Source organism: Prorops nasuta, unplaced genomic scaffold, assembly GCF_024137725.1.
Source record: "Prorops nasuta isolate Cenicafe-Biocafe unplaced genomic scaffold, Cenicafe_Pnas_1.2 PNAS00019, whole genome shotgun sequence".
NCBI classification, from domain to species: Eukaryota; Metazoa; Arthropoda; class Insecta; order Hymenoptera; family Bethylidae; genus Prorops; species Prorops nasuta.
In genome coordinates, this window is record NW_027116816.1 from 3,462,695 (window position 1) to 3,488,324 (window position 25,630).

General features: G+C 38.2%; 1 protein-coding gene across 2 annotated transcripts; it reads left to right on the top strand.

The window, feature by feature from the left end:
* The first annotated feature begins 5,546 nt into the window (after positions 1 to 5,546).
* Positions 5,547 to 25,589, top strand: gem (gemini). Of its 2 annotated transcripts, none has more exons than XM_066739027.1 (12): positions 5,547 to 6,703; positions 6,823 to 7,054; positions 8,991 to 9,135; positions 12,554 to 12,631; positions 15,003 to 15,212; positions 15,372 to 15,516; positions 16,662 to 16,898; positions 17,020 to 17,268; positions 17,355 to 17,431; positions 23,363 to 23,612; positions 23,719 to 24,169; positions 24,279 to 25,589. In XM_066739027.1, exons 1-12 carry the CDS (start codon positions 6,566 to 6,568, stop codon positions 24,326 to 24,328), a joined length of 2,262 nt encoding a protein of 753 aa, XP_066595124.1. In that variant the 5' UTR covers positions 5,547 to 6,565; the 3' UTR covers positions 24,329 to 25,589. The 2 variants fall into 2 exon arrangements, with proteins under 2 accessions (XP_066595124.1, XP_066595125.1); XM_066739028.1 differs by having other exon boundaries at positions 16,686 to 16,898.
* Positions 25,590 to 25,630: the final 41 nt, after the last annotated feature.

Below are 25,630 nucleotides of genomic sequence, written 5' to 3' on the forward strand. Positions count from 1 at the left end.
TGGAGCTGCTAGATTATTCAGATGAAATTTACCAACGAATGATAACTTTGCATTCTGGATAGAGTGGAGTGCTGCGAATATGTTTTACATATACAGGTGATCCTATCACTTTCTTAACCTTCCTTTTTCTGCTCCTCTCATTCGTTACAAGCACATCGAGAAAAATTGTATATCGTTTTTTAATCTGTTAACAGTTATTCGTGATATTAATAAACTAATTTAATTAATATTATGAATAATTCATTATTTCGAGAGTTATTCATAAACTCAATAAATTTAGTATGTGGTTATCAAAAGTAACTGTTGATAGGTTGAAAAATTATTACAAATTTTCTTAGTGTATTTGTATATCCATTCTTTATCAAAATAAATTGTTTAATCAATATTAAATAAATCGAGATATACAAAATGTGTTTAACAAAGATAAATCAGAGAAAATACGAAGACTAAAGAAATAATAGAGCTATCTGCATAAACTATAAGAAAATTTTATATAAAATTACAAAAATATCCTAGTGTTATAAAATTGATTAAGATGATCAATGTAAATTACAAAGATTGTTTGCGCTGTGGAAAATATTGGCTCCCCCCAGCTGTACGTACTGCGTTTCACTTTAAGAAAACTTAAAGCTGCTCCCCCTTCGCACATTTGTTAAGATAGTAAGGAAATAATGTTTAGGCCATTGGTTCCCTTGAAGATGAACTCGGTGCTGTCGTCAGAGGTACAATGTCATGCTGAATCATATTTTTCAGTCACGCGATGAAGCGTTTATAATCTATAAATCTGGGCTCGGTCAGTATTATTTATTGAAAGAGGCATTGCGTGTGAATTAGTATCGTTTGAACCGTGTGAATTGCGTTATGTCAAAATTACGTTTGTCTCATTCGGTCAAATCAGAGTTGTACGCGACTATCAGTACCACCATCTGCGATTTATACACATACACTGTTAAATTTCGGAATTAATTTAAATATTATCAATGAAGCTCGTTATTCCAACGTACATGAGTTTTCAGACGATATCGTTTAACGAAGGTAATCATGAGAGAGCTAAACTTCTTTTTTCTAGATAAGATCAAATGCGTCATTAGCTCCCTGGTCACATTCTCTAAATTACTTTGATCTTACCGATAACGGTCTCGTGTTAATGTTAACGTCCGAAAATACAAGCAAATTCACGTGATTACATTTTGCTTTGCTGTAACTACCAATCACGTGGTTTGTATATTGTATAACCGGTAGATCTCTTAACGAATAATAGTTTTTTTAATATCTCCATTTCTAAGAACGCAATTATATTTGGATTATCCCACCGCAGGCTGTAAGGTGAAAAAATGTTACACCGCGAGGCTCTGTGGATTAAAACGATTTTAAACGAGCAATATAAAAAGAAAAACGTTTATTTGCTCGGAGTTAGCGAAAAAATTCATTAATAGTGGCCATTAACACTCGTGGCTAAGCCGAAACGGAAAAGTCAAACGAGTCTAAAAGGAGATTATAAAATTGATTAAATTGTTCTGGCGTTAATTACGCTTTGATGAAAAACGTGGTTAAATTTTATGGTTATTCCACGAATTAAAATAGCAATTCCATGTCGTCAAAGTTACACCTTGTAACGAGCATTAATATTTGGATTGTCTTAATTGGGACTGTAGCTAAAAAAGTAATACGTAGCAATACTTTACGGATTAAAATGACGGCTTTGCACAAATAACATAAAAAATCATCAATTCACTTAAAGTTAATGAAAAAATTCGTCAATAGTATGCACTAACACTCGTAACAAAACTAAAAAAAGTCCCTAATACTCTAAGACTAAATGAATAAATCCATTAAATGGTCTCGTCGTTAATTAAGGCTTGATCAGACCTGGTTAAATTTGAGTAGTTATTCCACGAATTATAATACGAATTCCATGAAAAGATTACACCTTGAAACGGGCATTAAATTTGGTCATATATACGAGCTGTACAAAAAGCACAGTATAATTGTGATTATTGCAGTACAATGGTTAAGAAGAATGGGCATACGATTATCATTGGTCTACCAATTACATCATTAAGGGCGACATGTGAATACATCACAACGCGCACAGTCTGCTCGTGAATCGTTCGCCAAGAGCATTTCACGAATTTTACTGCGCACTTGTAGCAGAGAATTGTGAATTTTCAAAAAGAAATTATTATATTGATAACAAACCAGCCAGAAAATTCTGTTAAAAAAACCAACGATAATTAACGAGGTATCAGCTAGAGAGTATTTCAAATTGTGATTTACCGTAGCAGAATGTCGTTATTTTAGTTGGGATCGAGTAGAAAACTGGTGTATGCATCTATACGGTACCGATCGAAGAGGGTGGCGTGCATCTTGAATTTTGGGCACTTTCGTCGACCTTGGTTGGTGCGCGAAGAAGGAAAGAGGTGACGTACGATAAAATGCCACGGGTTTTGACGCAATCGAATAAGTACGAGGAGCAATAGTTGATAGCAGTACCCGTGTCAGCTTAGGACATTTTCATTCCAGTAGAACCGAGTAGCGTGTACAATAGCGACCCGTCCAGTTGACTCCAATTAGCTAAACTCCCCAGACGTTTCCCCCTGAGGAATGAAAATGTTTGGCTGTCCGTCAAGAAAGGTTTGAGAAAAAATAATAGGACGATTCCAAACGATATTTGACGATGATGTTGCATGAGAGCGAGGAAGCCAACGCACATTTACAAATCACTAACAATGTGACGTATGACTCATACATCAAAATATTCCACTACCGAATCCGAAAACTCTATCACTTTTCTTGTTTATATATACATATATATATATATATATAGATTGAAATGTTGAATTTTCTAAGGATGGCTTTGCTTGGTATTAATTAGTAGTAAATATTAGTTTCAATTAATAATATATTCTTTATTAGGTAAGAATAGAATTTAAATTAATAGTGTATCCATGAATCGCAAACTAATGCGAATTTAATTGTTTCAGGTTCGAGCTTCGGACTTTTTGAGAATAAATATTTGAGGAGAGACAGAAAGAGGGGGTGAGAGAGAAAAGGAAAGAGAGAGGATATTACGTATTGCGAGGAAAATCTGTAACGAGGCAAGGCGAGAAAAGCGAGGCAAGCCAAAGCAGGTAGTTGATTCCAGAGCAAACAAGCTAGATTTTCTATTCAAACACAAGTCGTGCAACGTCACGAAGCTTTATTAGCGAATACACGTGTCAGGTGGCGACACACGGTCTTGCAAAGGTCCCTCGAACGGTGATCCGAGCCGAGTGCTTCCTCGATCTGTAAATCGCTTTGAGCAGCGAGCAGGAGGAGGAAGAAGAGGAGGAGAGGAATAGGAGGGGGAGGGGGAGGAGAGGGAAAAGCCGAGGAAAAGGAGTGCTCGCGAGCTGTCAGCCACGAGAACGTATTTCGCGTATCACTGATAACGCTTTGACAATAATTAATCCCCATAGCAAACAGAAAACGGAACCTTCTTAGTCGTACAGGCTCGTCTCTTTAGTCTCTGTCAGATAGCGAAAGTAACAGCTCTGCGACGAGGTATTAAAGAAATTACTTGGCCACTTACAAAAGGAAGCGTTTTGTTAGGCAAAACAATATCAAATAGCCACGTATACACACACATACATACATACATATATATATAGTACCGAGGAAGGATACAAGTACACAAATAAGAGGATTGAACCTATATGCAATTGGAGTGGTAAAGAGTTGTCGAGGAACTGCGAAGCAAAGAGGATAGGAGAGAGATGAGTACAAGTGGGAGTGCAATTAGCTAAAGTTGAGAAAGAAACGATATAGAGATATACAGAGCCCTTCAAGGTATGCCTAGAGTCGCAGTTTCTTCATGAAGACTGAGTGATTTCAATTGAGGGTTGGCTTGACCCGTAAGCACAGCTCTCATTGGCTGACCTCTTAAGTCTGCGAGAAGTTATTGGATCGAATAAGCGGACCGTCCGCGAACAGCCGCCATCACTAGAGCAATCACTAGAGCATTTGTTGCAAAACTCTCGACTGGTCAGTGTCGACACGTTTCTCTTTAGTCATCAAACTTGCGCTAACGCATTATCAGCCAAGGAAATATTTTTCTTCTTTGCCACTTTGGAGATAAGCCGAATTCCTGCTAACTCAAAGTCGATCGGTACAAAGCTCGGAAAGCGAGAGGGTCTCTGGATCTTTTGGAAAAACAAAACTCGTAGACCGTTTCTGGCCACATCTATCTTCCTCGACGCAGCTGTGTATACTCAAGATTTAACAATAAAGATTATCTATCGTGAAAGTGAGCCCCAGAGTCTGTCTTAACGTGTACTCTGATACACACACTTTTGGAGAATTCAACGGGTTTGTTGGGATATTAGGAGAAACGAAGGAGAATCTTGAAATTTTTGCACAGTTTGGAAAGCTGAGAGGAAGAAGCTCTCGCGACTCACACACACACGCGCGCGCGCGCTCACACGGTAGATATTATTAAAAGGACAACATTGTAAAACAGCTGAAGCAGTTTTTATGGCTAGAGTTTGAACATTTCGGTAGCAGCTTTGTTACGCTAATCATTACGGCTAGCTGGATGGCACAGTTTTACTGGCTTTTGCTTTTTGAGAGACATTAAAAGTTTGTATTGTATTGTTTTGAAGAAGTGATAAAAGAGAGAGAGAGAAAAGAGTAAAAAAAAAAGAGGCTGGTTATTGGAAGTAAAAAGGGAAAGAGTTTAGAAGAGAAAAGAGTGTTGTTCCTAAGGAAGAGCTACTTAGCTCAAGTTTGGAAAATATTTTATCAGGAAGTTTAGCAGAAAACTTCCAATCCATTACTGGTGTCGAGTCGAAGAAGCTCGTTCCTTCGCAGTAAGTCTTCTTTTTGTTGACGCAATGGAGCGAAGGATTCTGAAAATGTGGTGACGACGTGTCAGGCAGAGGCCTCCAATAACTTAGACACTACCAAGTGTGTGAGCCGTAGTCATTAGAAAGAGCGAAGGGGAGAGAGAGAGCGCGCGCGAGAGTGTGTGTGTGTGTGTGAACGAGAGCGAGAAAGAGAGAGAGAGAGAGAGAGAGAGAGCGAAAAATCATAGCCCATCCATAAAGCGCAGAGACAAACTGTAATCATCAAACATCCGTCATTGCTCGCTTAACCCGCTCGCATCGACGCTTTGCAGAAGACTCTGTGCGACGAGGAAGTGGTGGGGGAGGAGGAGGAGGAGGTGGAAGAGGCTTTGATAGATCCACTGGTTGAAGCATCAGAAGGAGCGCTCGGTTTTTTTTTTCTTTTTGAAAAATTGAAAGAGAAAAACTATACAGCGAGGAAGAGAGAGGAAGGAAGATAATCGGGGGGAGAAAGCTCGGTAGAGCGAGAAAAAACCCTAAGCCCTAATAGGGACAAGATGCATTGCAGTCAAGGTGTGGCAATGGTATTCGAGGACGCGTTTGTCGTGTTTTCGCGTTTTCTGTCGCTAAAGTCGCGAGGCTGCGCACTTTTGGAGACGCATCGGCAAAGGGAGACCACAGGCATCAAGAAGTTGTACAATAGCTTCTTCGTAATGTTCTAAGGATTACTCACCGTGACCAGGTGATGCGTTTTACCTTGTGGACTACACCGAGAGTTCCGAAGAAGGATATCTCGGTCCCGGCAGAGGACAATATACCCGGAGTTGTAAAAGTAGCGAGAAACCCTCCACGAGCATCATTCTTTTCTTCAGAACGACATAGTGTGATCGGCGCAATGAAAGTGGCCAGAGACTAAAGCCAAATTCTCCAGTCTCATTGACAGAGGAAAAATTGAGCATTCGCGCGCCTGGCGATTCTTGGACGATTATCTAGAAGCAATAGCTTTGTACCTTACATATATGTATGTATATATGTAGATAATTAACGAGCTTCGCAACACTCTCACGAGTATACAGACAGATTTTCAGCTGCAAAGTGTTTTGGATAATGCGCTGTGCTTCTTTGGCAGGGATAAGAGCGCCTCTCAGTGAATAATCATTAAAAAGTACGAGCGAGCTGGAAGGAGCATCGTATAAACCTATAAGTTTTAAGTCGCTCACATTCATCAACGATGCCAATGCCCTTCATTCGCGATTAAAGTTTAAAGGACAGATTGGCTTAACGTTTAAGCGCATTGTAGGATCATCCTAATAAGAATAGTCGTCTAGAAATCGGTAATAAACAAAATTAGAGAGCGATTATTAGAGAGAGAGAGGACCTTCGAAGGCAGCAAAGGAAAATTGCAGCAGGAGCGATATAATCTCCAGTCTCTTATAGATCCAACGTCGTCCATTTGAAATCTATTTGTCAGCTATCATCGATGTTAAGTCAAGCAAGAACCTTTGGTTTATTTTTTTGGACGGCCAGGCGCTCTATTTGGCAAAGAATTTTCGACAGAGGATAGATAGCAAGGTATTATATGAGAGAGAGGGAGAGAGCTACAGAGAGAAAAAAAAGGGAGAGAGAGAGAGAGAGAGAGAGAGAGAGAGAGAGAGAGAGAGGAACCATCTGGGTTTGGACAAATTCTGAAATTAAAGGGGATTGAAGTACGATCAGGCTAGATTCAGGTTCAAGGTCGTCTTATGGAACCCCAATTAATCATGGACGGGGGTACAGAGACTCTAAGCGGAAGTATGTGGTTTACCAACAGTCCTTCGCCCCCGTACCAACAGCTGTCACCCATACGAGAGAACGGATGTAACACAATTTCTATTCAACAAGTAAGTCATTTTTTAATAGATTTATTATTATTTATTCTTTTATCAAGCTGATATTATTCAGAAATCCTTCACTCTCTTTATCTCTAACTCTGTATTCATTATTTTTGTCATTTCCACAGCAACAAATAGGATACCATCAATCGGAAGATCAATTATGGCAAGAGAAACACAATTCACCGAAAAATTCAGCAGATGGCGATGGACAGATACGATCGAATCGCGAGGCATCACAGCATCTTTCTTCGTCTTCCGAGCAATTGATTAATTCCCAGGAAAATCATTTAAAGCGTAGATCTGCACAGCCGTTGCAAGATATCACGGAATTGGATAGAAAACAACCTAGAAGGGAGGGTAGGTATTTCTTAGAAGCTAGCATTTCTTTTTAAATTGCAGAAGATTTACGGAACGCTGTAAAACAATTGTCTGTAACATTTTACACGTTGGTCGGTCATTGCAATGTCAGAGGACTGGACAAATCTATGCTGCGTATGGGAATTCTACTGTGGAAGATTCCATTCTAAAGACTCGATTGAAATTGGTGTATGAGTGAACTTGGGAAGTATGTGACATATAACTGATGGTGCTAATATGAGCATAGAAGAAAGACGAGTGTGCGTGCATACGTCATGGACTCGTTTGTGTAATGAAAATTGCAGACTTCCTCTCTTACTAAACACAGTTCGAGATAACACCTTACCGTATTATCAGTCATGGTGCACAGGAAAACCATTAGAAAAATTAATTCTCGTACCTTTTTTTTATTTTTTTCTTAATTGGTTAGCTAAAAAGATAGTATTTTATTAATAATTACTAAGACTTTAAATGTCTGAGAAATTTCTATGTTTCTGGATTTTCTTTCTTTGCATATTCTTGGTCAAACAGAAAATTTTAATTGTTGATTACTGTTTTACATTCTATTATATTTTGTCCCTTTGGATGGATATTGTCTTTCGAGCATTGTATTGACGACTCCAGTGAAATGGCGCAAAGTCGATTCCTACTATCTGCTGGTCGTTAACACAGATACATCATCTTAAAGGTCGCGGCCAAACGACCTCTATTGCACTGTCGTAGAAACTAAATCTTTATAATATTTTTGTTGCTGCCAAAATCGCGCTACTGAAATTTGCCACCTAAACTTTAAAAAGTTTAAATGTGTCTCTCCATTTAAGCTTCCTGAATTTCTGCATATTTCAATTTGAATTTGTGTAACTCTTTATTTCTAAAGTAAAATATTTGTCTCCCTTTGTCTTTCTACCGAGTTAAATCAACGTCTAGAAATACTTGAAAAAAAGGCAAAAGAAAAGAAAACCCGAACATAATATGGTAGTTCGATAATTTGGTGAGTCAATAATTGTTTGTTATACCAAGATGAATGAAGCATCTAAAATGTAATCACCATGAATCACACACTATTAAAATAAGTGAAGAATTCTGTAAGCGATCTTTATTATCCTAAGGTCATGGCCTAGTCTGACCTGGCCTACAGTCGTAGACTTATAGTAACCTAAATATTCTCAACGATATTTGTCTATCACTGAGGAAGGTGAAACTGTCTTATCTCTAAAAATGGATTCGAAAAATCCATATAAGAACTCGATACATAAGAGGTTGTGCTTCTTCAGAGAGCTTCTCCCGACTGATTGACGAAAAGCTAAAATACATCTTCTCCCGCACATTCTGCGCCTTTTCGGCCACGTGGTCACTTGGACTGATAAGTCTCGAGTACGTATCATGCTATAGATTAGTAGGATTGAAGAAAGGACAGAGAGAGAAAGAGAAAGAGAATGGAAGGGGGAGAATAGACTGATAGTAGTTCATGTAGCGAAGAAACCGCACGAAGGTGCTTGCGCGCTTCAAGTACCCTCTAAATTCTTCAGGTGTTTCCTGAATAACTTTGCCAAAGTGATACAAGTGTTTTGTGAGAATTCGAGAAGTTTCGGGAGGATGAAGTGGACGGAAGTCGAAAGGACTAGGGTTACGTTGTTGCAGGGTCGGTGTTATCCTCCAATTGCTTCAAAGAATCGACGCAGACATAACAGTCTTGCCTCTCAGGGCACAAAAGGCAGAATAGGCATCATGCACCATCAATATCATGATGGGTTTGGAACTATTCAAAATGGTACCTTACCATGCTGAATTAAATATCGATATTTTACAACTGTTCATAATTGTTAATAAACAAAACAAACCCAATTGGAAGTTTGTGATGAGTTAAATAATCATAATAATCTGTTGCTATGGGTCTTAGCGTGCTATTGTTCATACGCGTCTTCACTATTTTTAGGCTCTATTGCAAGCAATGGCTTGGGACAAGGTTGGTCTACCCAAGTGGAAGAATTTGCAGAACATCTAGCAGCTGATTTCGATGGATCCTTATCAGCCTTGGCAGCTTCAGATCTGGCTACTGCGGTCGCCTCCTATAACATGAGGTAAGACGCTGAAAGCTCGCAACGCCATGGTGTGTGAGTCTAGAAGGATGAAACGAGGAGAAGCTCTGTTTTTGTATTTCTATTTTTATATTGTTATAAAGTTATGATTAATGGCAAATGTTGATAATCCAGAATTTCACGAAGAGGGTCTTCTGAGCGAAGCGCCATCGACGCAAAATCTTGACACTAGTCGATCTTACTGTTACTGGCAGTCGGTAATGCGAATTTCTGTGTTATTTAAGAAAAGATGCATTGAATCTTGATCAAAAGGAAAGGAAATGCGGGTACAGCAGCGATGGGTCAGAAATCCGGTTTAAACCGGCATAGTGGCAGTAGTAGGATTCACACCGTCGTTCGGTAAAGCGCGAGGAAATAGAGTAAACGTTACTAAGTCGAGCGCGAGATCTCACACGCGTTTGTGGACACGTGTTTCGCAATCAGGAAAAGGACCTTTAAAAATTTTAGTTCCTTTCTTCAACTTATAAACAAGAAAATTGCAAATTTTCAAATAAACATTTGAGTTACAAAGAAATCCACTAAGTTTTCAGTTTATTGCCGTAAAGACTGAGTTGTAATCAATAATATTACACACTAGTTTCTGCGAGTTAAAAATAGAGAATGTTATTGCTTGATTAAAAATGATGCGTCGTATGAGGTGTAAAAACAAGCGATTCGCTGGTCTTCTACGGAATGTATGATTCAACATTTCCGAAGGTCTGCAGTCGTGGGATTGTTAATGCACATTTTTAGAATAGAGTTAGTTGACGGAAAAAAACATTCGACTAAATAAAAAGATTTAAATATTATTTTACAAGTTATATTTAATATTCTGCAGAAAAAGAATAGACTATTAATTTAGGAAACAGAGAAATTATTATTAGTTCATACTCGATTTTAAAGTTAGTGAACTGAAAACATTGTCTTCTCCCTTTAGTGTCACATGGTTGTTCAGTTGTGTCAAATATGATTTGTTTCCGCAAAAAAAACCTGTTACGAAATTACAAAAATGTGGTGAATTTGGTATATAATAAGAATCTAGTGCATTGACCGATTCAGCTGTGTTGAAACGGCTATTTTTAGCTGGAAATACGATGAAGTGAAAAATACACTCTTAGAGTGACCTTGATGAAACTCTACAAGATAATTTTTATTAATAAATTCGCACACGAGGCTTACTAATTTTACGAACGAGGAAGATGTAATGAGTGGGGGTAAATTATCAAGTGCTTACGTTTAACAATTAGACAAATCGCAATACGAATACAAAAGGGAGAGTAGAGCTATTCCGGTAAAAAAATTACCACTAATACAATGCACTAGTACAATACTAAATAATATTTGTGAATGGAGCGATGATGCCTTGTGTCACTGAAATATTAACCAACGAAATAGAAGCACGTGCACTACCAATTCTTGCGTATTAAACCGGTTATTCATAGTAATTTGCCTCTCTCGGTAGCTTGCGGAAGATCTGGTCATATCTGACCGCACGTGACTCAGTGATCTCTAAATCGATGATTGATTAATTGATCCGTTTAATTAGTCTTGTCGCTCATTATATATATATATATAATATGCTTGCATAAAATTAAATGTTCAATGTCAACTTGAACGATTCAGCTTGATTGTAATTCTTTCTACTCCAAAAATCTCTCTTTTTATTAATGTCGAGTTTTGGATTCGAATGATTAATAACGAAAACGAAGGATGCATCAGTATATGAAAAGGGGGTAAGTTATGTAATTTAGAACGATAGTAGATTTCATTGCTGTTGGAAAATTAATCAGATGGATGTAAAAATAGAGAAAATTAGGAGATTCTTGTATGGGATCTTAAACTATCGACTAAGCATGTTACGTAGTTAGTTAAGAGACGACATTTTTGAGCACAGTTGCGCATAATTTCCTATCGAGCTGATATTGAATTTGATGCAACGATAACTGGTGTGTGCCGGTTTAGGCTGACCTTACGTATTCGAATGTGTTATCAAAGCGGTTCTCAAATCCTTCCTTTTATTTATCAAAGATAGGGGATACCTTAACTTGCCTAATAGCTTCTCTTCGTTTCAATCACCATAATTGTACTTTCTACCGGACCATACTTGTTCAAATTTGTCAACAAAAAATATATTAATCCTACCTAACATTTTCTGCTAATTAATTTTATCAATAATTAATGAATTGAGAATAGCAACGTGTATCGATATATAACAGAGATATAGGTCTCTTTTTTGTAATTGATAAGAGGAGAGAAATATAAAAAGCTTATAGATGGTGCTGTGTGACCTCATTAATACAGAAAGGAATAAATAGTGTATTTAAATATCTCTATATGTAGTGGCAAAAAGCAGCAATTTTTAAGTCTGTATGCAAAGCAGTATTATTCGGTTTTGTGTCCAGCTTATACCGGATTTCGCGGCCTAACAAACACCCCTGTCTACGCTATTGACACGCTGCTGTAGCGTTTTTTGCACACATGTACGCAAAAGTTCTTCTTCATGGACAAGAGTGTATATCATGTGCGTAAAGTTACGTGCGTTTATTGTACGTGGGTCGAGCCCTCGAAGCAAACCCCATCACTTTATCCTAGTTGACCAGTCATCACCTCGCCAGTAGCAGCATGTGACGCTGAGGCTACTAAAGTATATGTCTTGCGAGCCACTCGAATCTCTCTGTTTATGTTTATCGAGAAAAAATAAGAAGTTTAGAAATTAAATTGTGGAAAACGCGATACACTTTGTGCACTGCATTACAATGACGTTCTTCCTCGAAAGCTAAATTTCTTTTTGTATATTGTGCTTTGCAAAAATTTGGTTAATTCTATTGGCATACTAAGATCAAAATCATGATCTACGTTAAGCCCAGGTGTGACTTCATATATCAATTAATGAATTAAAAAATCACTAGAACGCAAATAGGAAACAATTAGGAGTTATACAACACAAAAGATTTATAGTCTTTTTCAATAAACAAGGAACAAATCATGCGTCTATTTCAATTTTACCATGGAGAATCAAACGTTATTTTTTGCTTTTTAAACCATTAAATTGTTTTTCGACGAATTTTTTATTAGTTTTTTATCCAAAGGTTATATTTAGTGTGTATGTTATATCAGAGATAATATCAATTTAAAATCAAGCGTTTAAGAATCAGTCGAGGCCATGGGTTTGCAAAGAGAAAACATATACAAATTGTTTAAATATTCAACGTTTATTTGCCAAATGCTAATCCTTGGCCAAAGATTATCTTGCATCTGATTGATAAGTGGTTTATACTCGGATGGTCGGATAAAGTATACATATATTTACTTTATCCAGTAGTATTATAATATAATGTTAGATATTAAAAAATGTAATTCATAGATAAAGATATTTTCGCTGTCTTATCGTTAAATGAAAAAATTGATTCTTCAATTTCAGTGAAGCGTTGCTTGCTTTGCCATCCCTGACAGTTTTCAAGCAAGAAGCACCATCTCCGGAAAATCAACACAATTCCAGGTGATTTTAAGCAAATTTAAAATAATTTTTTATCAAGTGCTAGTCAAACATTAGATTTTCATCGTTTAACTGTTACAATTGAAATTTCTTTCTTATTACATTACCAGCAACGAGAACACATGACTTCAAGTGACGTCAATCTTAACAATCAAATGTCTTCATAATTCCCAGCACTTAGCTCTGGCAATTCATAGACAAATTTTGCTTCAACATTGAAAGTCATTTAGGACGAAAAGAAAAGAGCGTCTTTAATCCATAAGTTGCATACTTTATAATATACAAAAACAACTGCAAAAGAATATTTCCAATATTTATTTACACAAACGATTATAATTAAAAAGATCCTAGAATTTTTATTAACGATCAATTAACCACAAACCAAGGGTCGAAGACTTAGCAATTATCAAAGCTTATCTACTATGTAGCAATCGACAGAAATTAACAATATTTTCAATTTCTAGTTAAAAATTTGAATAAAAATCAAAAGAGAAGCAAAGCTTTTATTTTTCGAGTAAGGAGCCAAAGGCTAAAGATGCACTACTGTCTGGAGCTTTTTCTCGCAGTTCTCTCGATTGAGCAGTGGAAAGGGGGAAAAAGAAGGAAGAATGAACGATAAAGCCAGCTATATATCTGGCAATGGTGGTGAAGAGACGCGTGGGAAAGGAGGGATTGGATACAGTAATTGACAGCGGAATTTGCCAGCTACCCCGCAAACTCGCACACTTCAAAGCAGCGATAAGTCGTGGATTGAGATGTTGGCAAACGCAAGAAAATCGCTGGGCCAAGTCCTTAAGGTTGCTTCACACCGTCAAAAGGGAAATCAAATGTTTCTAATGAAAACTAGAGACCTTTTCACGCTTATGAAAATCCTTTTCGGTAGTTTTATTCTAATATAAGTTTTTTCTATCACGGTTTCTATTATTAACTTAATTAGTATATGGAAGCGCGTGAAATTTATTAACGGAGCGCAAGCATCCCTATAATGTGAAGCAACCTTTACTCTCTCGCTTATCTAGACTCAGACGTGCCGCTTTGGTGTAATACACTGTAAGTGTCTGTCAGTCGCTCCATCGCCAGTCAGCACGCGTGCTCAAACAACCGAGCCCTGCTTTGTCGCGTGTTTCAAGTTTTTTATCCGTGGCCCACTGCGGGCCCGGAGCTGTCACACCACAAGTCACAGTGCTCGTTATACTCGATTAATTCAACCAAATCTTACTCGCTGATTACATACTTTGTCAGTTGATTGGTGGCTCGATTAATTTGCAATCTTTTGTGAAAAAATTCACTCTGCGTGTCCTATCGTCCAAGGTGTTTAATGTACCGAAGAAAATTCTGAGTTATGTGCTTGCGAGTGATCAATTAAAATTTAATGATCTATATGTGCGTAGAAATCGTAAAAAATCTCGAGCAAAAAATACTCGACTCACAGTGCCGACTCTTAGTGGGCAATGGCCAAATCTATCGAGCTAGTAGATAAATATCGATCGTTGCGTAATATTTTTACTGCTTTTGCGTAGTTATATATTAATGAAAAAGTTATTCCTCTTGCAAGATAACAAAATCAGCATATACGCTGGCCAAATGACACACAGTGCTAATATTTACCTTTGAAATCAATTTGTAAAAAAGCTTCTCACTGATAGCTTCATCGATACTCGAGGAGCAAACTCTGTGAGAAGGCTTAATATAGCGTACACTTTCCAGTAATTACAATGATTCCTTGAAATATCGTAATCTAATCAGAGATTCGCTTAGAAGTTAATGAAAACTTTCCTATCAATTGCATACTCTTATCACTATTGGTGGAATCAGATATTTATGATTTATCAGTGCGGGTAGATAAAAGTTTTATTTTACAATCAAAATAATACTACGTAGGAGAAAAAGAGTTTTTCGACAATAAACGAGAACGTTTTGCGATTACGTTAAAATATTGGAGCTTGTATAGAAACATTAATCATATTATTAAACTCATTTTGCATGTAGATAAGAAATCATTGAACCCACGATAATTGAAATTTGTCAGACTATTCTGTAACGGTGTGATTTAATATCTTGAATAAGGCAAGTGACGCGTGAAGTGCATGTGTTGATTTGCGATAAGCTTTACCTTATTAAAATATTACATTGACGACACTCGAAGTAATTCTATGCTGGTATGAATAATAACGCTCTGAAAAAGTCAAATCAATAATCAGAAAGAATACAAAAATCGACTAGTAGAGAGTCATAAATAAAATAATGAGAACTCCCACGGATCTTAATGCGTCACCTTTATTTTTTAACTTGTAGTAAGTTTAGCTATAAAAATCTGTACTTTGTCTCATTCGTCATTCTTAAATAATCAGAAATGTTATTTTATGGTTTGCAGTTTGAATCACGTGTCGCAAAGAACGATCAATTCGACAGCACCAGTTAATGGGAATATCGGTAGCACGGAAGCTGACAGTAATAATAATGGCCAAACAACCAGTCTTCATCAATTGCTATATTCTTCCAATGAGGAATACCCACCAACATCGTCCTCGGGAAATCACGTGTCTTCCTCTCAGCAAGGAGCCGAGTTGAACGAGGACTGTCGGTAATTATCAGATACTTTAAATAAAAAAGATTTTATTTTTCCTACAATTAAAAAATCTTGTAATTGTTTTTCTGTCAACTAATTACTATCTCCTTGTATTTACCCTTTCATTGCTTAAATGCTGGTTTATCAGTTGTACTCAAGATATATTGACCTTAGTTTTCAGTATGTTCTGGCGGCAGCTACAAGTATTGCGACAAAAGTTAATGAAGAAACACTGACCTATCTTAATCAGGGTCAGTCGTACGAAATCAAATTAAAAAAATTGGGTGACCTCTCGGCCTATCGCGGCAAAATATTAAAGGTATTTTTCAAATCTCTTTTTCTTGTGGAAGCTTATTTGGATATTATTCATGTTTGGGTAGCAGCATCTTAAAAAACGCTCTCATGGTTTTTCACAAAATTGAACGCGAGCTCATACTGATACATCAATTTTTCCAGCCGCGAGTTTCCTCAAAACCTCCATCCACCAAAGACACTCGACACAATAATAATATCTAATCCTTTTCGTATTAGGCAATATGTAAAGCAGTTGAGTTGCTTTAATATAGCGATGGAGTTTTAAATAATGCATCGAATAATTATCGCAGTCGCTGCAAGCCTAACTAATCCACGATCACTAATCTGATACTAATTCAGTCATTCCACTTGAAATATCCATGAAACAATTAAAATTCATAAGTCTGAATCACATGACTATTATTATTCGACCGATATGCATTACAAAAGTCTTACGTCCTGTGCTAGTTTCATTGATAACATTGATACTCTTCTCTGGTGTTTTACATATCGCTCCATACACAATAACACTGTAAAATGACCGTCATAGAAACTCAAAACCTAATTATAGATTAATCAAGCATCTTTCACGCAATTATTTATCGTTGTAAGACACTTATAAGAAATAATCTGGAAAAAATAACATCATACAACATTTGGGCCGCATAATTATAATCCACGCAGCATTAGTGTCACGGAACAAAAAAGAGCTCTCGCAGTCGATAAGCTTTCCAGAAATATCTAGCCTCCTTATTTTCGTATTATTAATCACGTTTTAATCGAACCAATTTATGCCAGTCGTATACAATAACCTCATTATTATTTTCATATCACTTCACAAATTTTCCTAATTACACGCACTTTTATGAGTCGATAAGAAGGAAAACCGAGAGGCTTCGCTCTATGGAATATTTTGATTAATTTCATCAATCATTTCGCAAAGCTTATGCTATGTTGCAATCGATCATAGCCGAGCAATGTCTCTGCACTTTTCTGTCTAACACGGTTGATTAAAATTCGTAATGATTAAGGGGATTGGAGCGGGGGGAGGGGGGAATGGGGAATTCTTCGGGGGATAATTTTTGGGAGAGTGATCGGTGTGAGCTCGCAAAAATGGGTCGACGTTCGTAAGATGTGAGTGGCCCAAACGGATCTACAACGCCTCTGAAGGGACAACCGACTTTTTTGTTTCAGTCAACAATTCGCATATGCTTCCATGAAAGAAGACTCCAGTACACGGAACGGGAACAAATGTTAGCATGGCAGCGTGCAAGACCCGGTGAAAGATTACTCGAGGTCGATGTGCCTCTTAGTTACGGAATGGTGGACGTTTGTCAACCATCACCTTCCAACAATAGCGCTGAATTTATGTGGGATCCTACTAAAGAAGTTGGAGTCTATATAAAAGTACGTACCATAGAAAATTTACCAAAATCGTTTAAGATAATGAAAGCTGTGCTTTTATTATTTTGTTAAAAATTATAGAGTTTTCTATGTAACTACAATTTTTATATTTTTACTTTTCCAGGTCAACTGCATCAGCACAGAGTTTACACCGAAGAAACACGGAGGCGAGAAAGGAGTGCCTTTTCGCATTCAAGTGGAAACCCGATTACCCGGAGGACCGCGTTTACATGCTGCATCTTGCCAAGTTAAGGTGTTTAAACTGAAGGGAGCGGATCGCAAGCACAAACAAGATCGAGATAAAATTTTGCGACGCCCACCCCACGAGCAAGACAAATATCAACCAAGCTACGATTGCACAGTTCTTTCCGATGTGAGCATCAAAATATCTAAGCAAAGAGTTTTCACAGTTTCAACTGCTTCCGCATAAGTTACAAGAATATTTTGCTTTGCTCGTAGATTCCTTTGGATGTTTTGTCCACGTCCAGTCCCATCGCACAAAACGTAGGAAGCCCTTATGCTCCGACCGAAGCAGTGTGAGTAGATTTAATTTTACTTATTTCGCATTGTCAGCGCCGAGTGATATTCTCAAGAAAATGGGAATGGATTATCTCTGCGATAAGCGATCGCTAGTGAAATTATTTTACGAGCTTTGAAAGACACAAATTTTATGATGAATATCTCTCACTCGAACGATTAGGGGCGTTCAACTTAATCGTTTTTATTTATTTTCTTTTATCGTCCCTATCCTTTTTGCATCATGACCGAATCTTGAAATATCAAATGCTACAAGCGACTATTTACGCTTCATTAATGAAACTAAGCAGATGCGTTTAATAAATTGCTCGGCCTTCGCGTCCGACTCGTTAACTCGCATGAAACAATCATAAGAGCATTTTTCCCAGAATGTAGGTGGCCATTATTCCTGTAAGAGTAAAATGGCTTTTTGAAACAAAGCAGCTACATTGGCATCAATTACAGGCTGCATAATGCTCTCCTTCTAATGATTTATTTGATTTACTGATCGATCGTAATTCCAAGATAAAAGCTATAGATTTGCCTTATCTACGAGAGCTCTCTTAGATTGACCTTTGCGTGATAAATTTCCAAATTAATACACTAGCTCTGGAAAATTACAATAACAAACGTGTCTACGTAGAGAAGACCGAGCGACCAGTGGACTTTGAACATTGGCAAACGGGCGAAAGTAAAAATAGTAGAGTTGTACCTAAATCATGAGCTTAAATTGAAGTCATGCGCAAAAGACAACTGTGGGACTGGCAAAACGTGAATGCCAGGACAAAGCAAGTTCTCTGTAGAAAAATGCCCGTGACTCATGAGAACGCAGTGTATGTAAGAATTGTGGTAAAGTCGATCCGTAGTACAGTTAAATTCAGTTTGGTTAATTCGGGGAAGAATCTGCTGAAAGTTTAGGGAGATTCTAGGTCGGTAACAGAGATGTTATGTGGAAAGAATTGCTCGATATAGTTAAGGAAGAGCTAAGAGGAGGAATAGGGGAGGAGGGGGGGGGGGAGTAATGGTAGAGATCGGTTGTTGTAGTTTTAAGTGAGACGGTGTAGGTGGGGAAAGGGGGAATTTGCGGCGCCGCGGCGACGATGATCTTTAATTCCGCGATGGTAACAGGTGGGGGAATCCCTGAAGAGGGGGAGCTGTGCGACGCACACCGGCTAACAAACTGGCTTGAACTGGCCTGAGCCGGCGAATCGTCAAGCTGACAACGCTGCACGCTAAGAGCGATAGAGAAAGAGAATGGAAGAGAGAAAGAGAGAGAGAGAGAGAGAGAGAGAGAGAGACAGGGACAAGAAACAGTTCACGACAATAAATCCAGAGCGTCGCGCACGAGGCAAACGTCGCGCCATCATTCTGCCAGTAAACTATTTCGTTCGTTGCCTTTTCTCGAAAACTCTCCAAGGTTTTCGCTCCATTTCGAAATATCGAGATAACAGAAGCGGCTCGATGTCCGTTTGATAGTGTTAGAAACAAAAGAAAAAGATTGAAGAAAAATAATATAAGAGAGAAGCAGAGGAACATAATATTACATAGTGAGAATAGAGATAGCGTCAAAGCGCACTTGAGTATATTTCCGCAACTGGTTTTCCCTTTTCCCACCACACAACCGTTCGACTCTCTCGACTGTACAGTCTCGAGACTATCGAACGCAATATAGTCGAATCTCGCTGGCGATATCTCGTTTCCTGTGTTGCGTTGCTCAGTGTGCATCTACGCTTATGCACACGCTGGTCTCTTTCTCTCTCGTTCTCTCTCTCTCTCTCTCTCACTGCTACTGTTACGGTGCTTGCTAAGAGTAACTTGGTACTCTTGGCACTTTTTTCTTGGCGCAGAAGCCAACAGTCAGAAGCTCACAGGCAACCAGTAGCTCTAGAACCGAGCGAACGCGAGTCGCGATTACTTTGTGTTTTTGTGCAGCATAAGCATAAAGAGTGGGAGTAAAAAAGAAGGAAAGAGAAAAAGAGAGAGAGGGGGAAGTAAGCAATAGGTGGCCTAAACAGGATACAAGTTTGAGAAGTGAGAGTCGCAGACATGATCTACCGCTGAGGGATTCGCGTTTAAAAATAGTCTGTGTGGATCGGTGACCACCTCTCATTCCTTAATCAAGTGTACTACTCGTGTCGCCGGACATTTTCCAGCACTAGCCAGCTAGCCACGGTTGCGCCGTAGCGCAGTGAACTGTGCTTGCTCGATCTCTCCTGCTAAAACTGAATCTGTTTCCAACGTGCACGCACTTTACCATCAAGATATCAATATTATTTGAGTGTTCATCACCACATTGGCAAACCTGTATTCTTTCTCTCTCTCACTCGAGTTACCGAAAACTGGCAACACTGTCAATCGCAACGTGAACTGTCAACAAATTGGCACATTCTATTCGCTAAAGTATTTATCGATTCTTTGATCAGACTGAAAAATTCTTAAAACATCACAGTGGCAGGCTTGTGTCTTATTGAATTTTATTGACACTTGCACACACTTGGAGGACGATCGCACAGCACAGCGATCACAGTGGACTTAGTGCGTTCTCTAGTTATTTCGATTACGCATCGCTGATATACCATAATATTATCGTATTAATCGCAACAAGCTACATTATCCCATTATCGACTGCAGTGACAAGCTCGCAACCATTTTAACGATTAATTGTGCCGAGGCAACGAAAATTATATCCATTCTATTTTTAAACAACCAACATTGCAACGATATTAATCATAATTTTGCACTTGAAGCCAATTTAGAGCCAGCTCGTCGCGTACGCTTAGTTCTTTTTTTTACCAGTTTGTCTCTATAGAATTCTACGTAGCTAACGAAAGCAGCCTTTCTCACGCAAACAAGTGGAGTATTTCGGTCGAGCTGCAAGGCGATAGAAATTCTCTTCAAACTGAATTAGCGGAGAAGAGATTTTCAATTTAAAAATAGCTGATTGAATAACAGGCAACAGCGAGAATCGCATTTCCTGGCCTACAGCTCTTGTCTCCCAGCGCCATTTGGACACGATTGGCAAACGGGATCAAGCCACATTTTATCTGGAGCAAACGGTAGAAAAGTTCTCGTTTATTACTACGCAATATCCAGAGCCCAAGAAGTCAGAGCGTTGTGCGTGGTGTTTCGTGCGGTGGTTTTGTGCAATGCGCGTTAATCGCTACAGAGAGTGACCGCGCATGTGACCAATTGTCGAATTCTACGAGAATAAGACTCTTCCCACCACGATTGGTGATGTTTTAGGAAAAAGACGTTAGAAATTGAACGCATGAAGAGTTATCCGTATGTGTTGGCTCTTTCACTGAAATAGCAGAGATAAGCATACGAGAGGTTCTTACTACATTTTTAATTGTACCGATAGAAACAGGAAACGCCGCTGGAATGCCCTCTTCCGGTACTATTCCCACCCCGCAAGTAGAACGCTCGGGACCGTTTTACGTGCTCAGTGACCTTGACATTGAACTAGCAAGCGAGTACATCGTCCAAGTGCGCGAAATCCTGGACAGTCAGGTCCTCTTATCACGTCAGGATCACCTCCTCAGATGACGAGCAATCTTGCCGCCGAAAAGCTGATGCCAGGGCGGTTGAATTCGGCCTTGAAGCGAGAAAACTGCTTGTATTACATGCCCATTGCTACCCAAAGCGACTGATCAATTTTTCAAGGATCGCGTCCGAAATAAGATTTTTCTCAGACGTGAGCTGCTGCGTCCACGAGATAGGAAATCTTGATTGGAACCAAAGGAGAGAACTCAACCTCTCGATTTCTACCTTCTCTTATCTGGAAGCGAGATGTTTGCCGAAGGACTGATGTTCCAATTTTGCAATGACTCGGTCGGCTTTGTTGTAACAACCACCAAAGTATCTAGGTTGGTAATTTTAAAACCTACGGAGTCCTGTGGTTCGAGCGAAATGATCGCGTTTTGATTCGTTCATCAGACCAGAAGTGGAGGATTTCATTAGTATCGAGGAGTCAAGGGGACTTGCTGAATTTCTCTGCAGAAAAAAAGAAGTCGAGTCTCTCGACGCGTATCGCGTGCCTACAACGGATCGAGTACACACCAACGTAACTTCTCTTTATCTTCACCAATATAAGACTGAAGTCCACGTGTTTAGCAATAATCTTCCTGAACCGTGCGTAATTTGTATGTATTACGTGCAGCGCTTTCAAAGCTTTGCAACTGATAAAACCAAATTGATAAACAAAAATCTCGCAAATAAAACTGCGTCACGAAGACAGAAGCTATAGCAGGGCAATGTTTGCTTGGGGAAAAACGTGAGGCGGAAAGTAATGGACTCGTTGCTTTTGGAAAGGCAGAAGTAGTAGCTTCTCGGAGGATTCGAGGAAATATCTAATCGCGAGAAATAATCACTCTGGAAATTTCAGTGCGAATGCAGCTGCGAGGATTGATTTCTACCTGAAGAAAATCGCTGAAAAAAAACCCTGTTGCGAAGGTCGATTTCCAACGATAGTGTGCGATACACGGTAAAATTAGGACTGGAGAAATCCAGTTTAGAGCAGACATTAAGGAATCACCGGGTAACAATCCCACTTGAACCGAACCGATCTGCTGCCAACCAGCATTTTCAAAGTTGGAAAGACCTCGTGCAAACTCCAACTGGTTACAGTCACCTGCAACCGAGAATTAATGTTTTTTCATTAGACATATTGTATAAGCGCGTCAGTCTTGAAGCTTCAGACTGCTCGTTTTCAAACTTGAAAAAAAAACCGTCCGACTACAACCGTGGACCCCCGAGGCTTCGAGGCAACACACAACACCACGATTCATAGACAAAGATAAATGCTAAGACTACTTATTTATAAGGGAAATACTTGAGACTGAGACTTAGAATAGATAGAATTGTTGATTTTTATAATCAAGACTACTGCATGATTTATCTCGCAACGTTCCAAAGATCCACGAAAGATCGGACCTAATAGAAGAATTAGAGAACCTCCGAAGGACAATAGAAGTAGTCGCTGAAGGATCACATCGGGTCTCGCAAATTGCTGAGTTCTTGCGGAATTAAAAACGAGTCGATAAAGTGAAAGGGAGAAATAATAATAAATATAACGTCATAGAGAAGAATCGCGTTGGGAAAACTTACGTCCAGAGGTTTGTGTAACAAAGAGCGAGATTAGACTTTGCGAACTTGTCGAAGAACCTCCGACTATCCTCGAGATGTCAAAGACGTCCCCGAGTTGGGACATGAGGAGCTGCTGGGCCATCAGATCACCGCGAGGAATTCGCGACGGGGACTCCTCGAGGATCTATCTACTGGAGCACCAAGTCACCGTCAGTGGTGGACCCTTGGAACTTGAGCTAGTAGCCAGATTTGTGCACTCTCTCTCGCAGACGCAATTGAGACAATGTCACTTGACTCGGGGCGGTCTTGTCAGTCTCACCTTGAAAAAACGACGAAACAATATCAAACGTTTAGCCGCAAATGAATCCCCCAAATTTTCTTTCCACGTGCAGTCGCTTACCATGTAAGATCAATATTCAAAACACATTTCTTTTTGTTCTATACTTATAACAAGATACTATCTTCAATCTTATTTCGATACACGTGCCTCCTCGCGGTCTATAAATAAATGATAATAACTGTTTGTAAGAGACTGAAACTCTGCTAAGTGGCCTCGAAATTAATCACTTGACCTTGGCAAACAGGCGATTCATCAAACTCTGTGTATAGTTGCAATGTCATTGAAGTAGAATTTAAGTGGTGTCTCTCGTACATAGATAAACCAAGTGTTGGTCCAATTGACCAAGCATCGGTTTTGTGGTAATAAGATTTTAAATACGACAGCAACTTTTATTCGGATCGTTTATATTTTGTTTATTGTTAGGAAAAGAGTTGTCTTGTATTTAGAGATGTTACTGCAAAAATTGTATAAGCTTGTTTGAAATTCGAGGTAATTTTTGTTAATTGGTACGCTTGATTGTTTACAGTTCACCGCAAACTCGCACAACTGTAGGTAACAGCTCGTCACCCGTAGTCGCACCATTGGCACTCTCGGTATCAAATTCTGGAATCGTACCATTTGTACCTGCATCAGACGCTGTGAAGGAAGACATTGGTAGCACACCCGCTCTTCCATCATCAGCCGCCATCTTACCCGATCAATCTTGCGTCGATTCTGACGTACGCTTCAGTGGTAAAAAATCCAACACCTCAGAACCCATTGAATCCATCAAAACGGTGAGTTTATTCGTTGAAGATTTACTCGCGCAATGAACTTGAACAAATGTTGAATTTGGCGCGTGAAATATTATTGATTGATTGGTAAATATTTGATTTTTTGCAGAGTCCCGTGTATCTGGATGAATTGCCTAGTGACGCAAACGCAGCAGAAACAAGCGCTTGGTTACGTGCAAGCCGTTTCAGTGCATTCGAGTCAACATTTGCGAGCTTTTCAGCATCGGACATCCTGCGTTTATCTCGGGACGACTTGATTCAAATCTGCGGACTAGCAGATGGCATCCGGTTGTTCAATGCTCTTCATTCCAAAGCACCAACGCCGAAACTCACCCTATATTTTTCTCTGGAAGGCAATAGCTCGATATGGAGAGTCGCATACCTCGACAGTTTTACCACGACCACCTTGACAAACAAACTTCTTAGCACCCTGAATCTGTCTCATGATCGATTGCACTCGGTCCTCTTTCTCGGACCTCAAGGAATTCACGTTCTTGTTACTAATGAATTAATTGCTAATATGAAAGACGAAAGCATGTATTTCGTGGAAACTATAAAAGGTAAGTCTCAAATTATGTTTAAAGATTTTCTAGTGTAAACGCACTTTGCTCGTAATATTAAAATTATCCTTAATAATAAATATTAGTAACGCTGAACCATTGCTTCTAGATCCCACCAGCGAACGTTATAAGCTGCTATTAAAACCATCTTCGCGTTGATTAAATGAAAAACTACATCAAGGGTAATCTTTTATGATCACGATGAATCCATGAAAAAATCAGAAAAGAAAATATTATTGTAGGAAGAAGAATTCTATTTTTGCATTATTGAATAATTTGTATTTTTTCTTGTTGTTTTGTTTCATTTGTAATTTACATATAAACATAAATTGTTATTTTAAGTATGTCAATGCATGCTTAATTTGTTTATTGATAAAATTAGTGTAAGGTCAAATGCTCGGGTATAAATCATAGTCACTGATTCAAATTTTCATAAAAATCGTAGATTTGCAAAAATTTTGTGTACCTTTATGAAAGTACGACGAGATTAATTATAATGCTCAACTATTTTCGAGCTTTGATGCTCTTAGTATAATTTTTAGCTAGATTAGAAGAAAACGCAACTAGAGATTTGTTAAGGTATCACATCAAGCATTCAGAATTTTTCTTAGTGTAGTAGTTCCGTTTTGAATAGTATAAAAATTGCTTTTAATAAAGTTTCACTAAACAGCACATACTCATTTTTTGTTAAATAGTTTATAGTCGGTATCAAAAGACTTTATTTAGTTTACATTAAAGCAGTCATCTATAGAAATTTGTTATTGCAAATATCGTGCAAACTTAAATTACGTTGATTTACATTACGAACAATACCATGAACAATTACACGATTCCGTTAAGGTTTATTTAAACAATGATATTGCCTTAACATATTAAGAATATGCCAAATACGTGAAGAAAATAGTATAGAAACTTTGGTTTTTGGAAAACTTGCCTGTTACATTTATATATTGTATTCAGATATCCAAGTGCCTGCTACAAATACACCTTAATATATATTACTGGAAAAGTAATGGTATATTGTTAGATTAAAACATTTTATATTTAGTGCCAAATTTATAAAAATGTTAAGCTGAGCTAACAACGGTTACGGGAATATAAAGTATTATAGAAAATTATCATCGATACGCGATTTTCTAGCCAATTATCGAAGTTACTGAAATATAAAGTATACTCGACTGCATACTCATATTAAAATATAAGGCCAATAATAAATGTTTCGACTATACTGTACAATAATTAGATTTATTATGTATATATGAAGAATATTATACATAAATAGAATATTTTTCTGTACTTTAAATCTAAGATTGGCACAAATCACAGAAATATGTACGTGAAGATATATCAAGTACTGTTTATTATAATATAAGTCCATATTTTACCATGGATACAAAAATAAAGTCTTATTATAATATTACAGGAGTTTGTTTAAATCATGGAACCTTTTAGCTGTATATT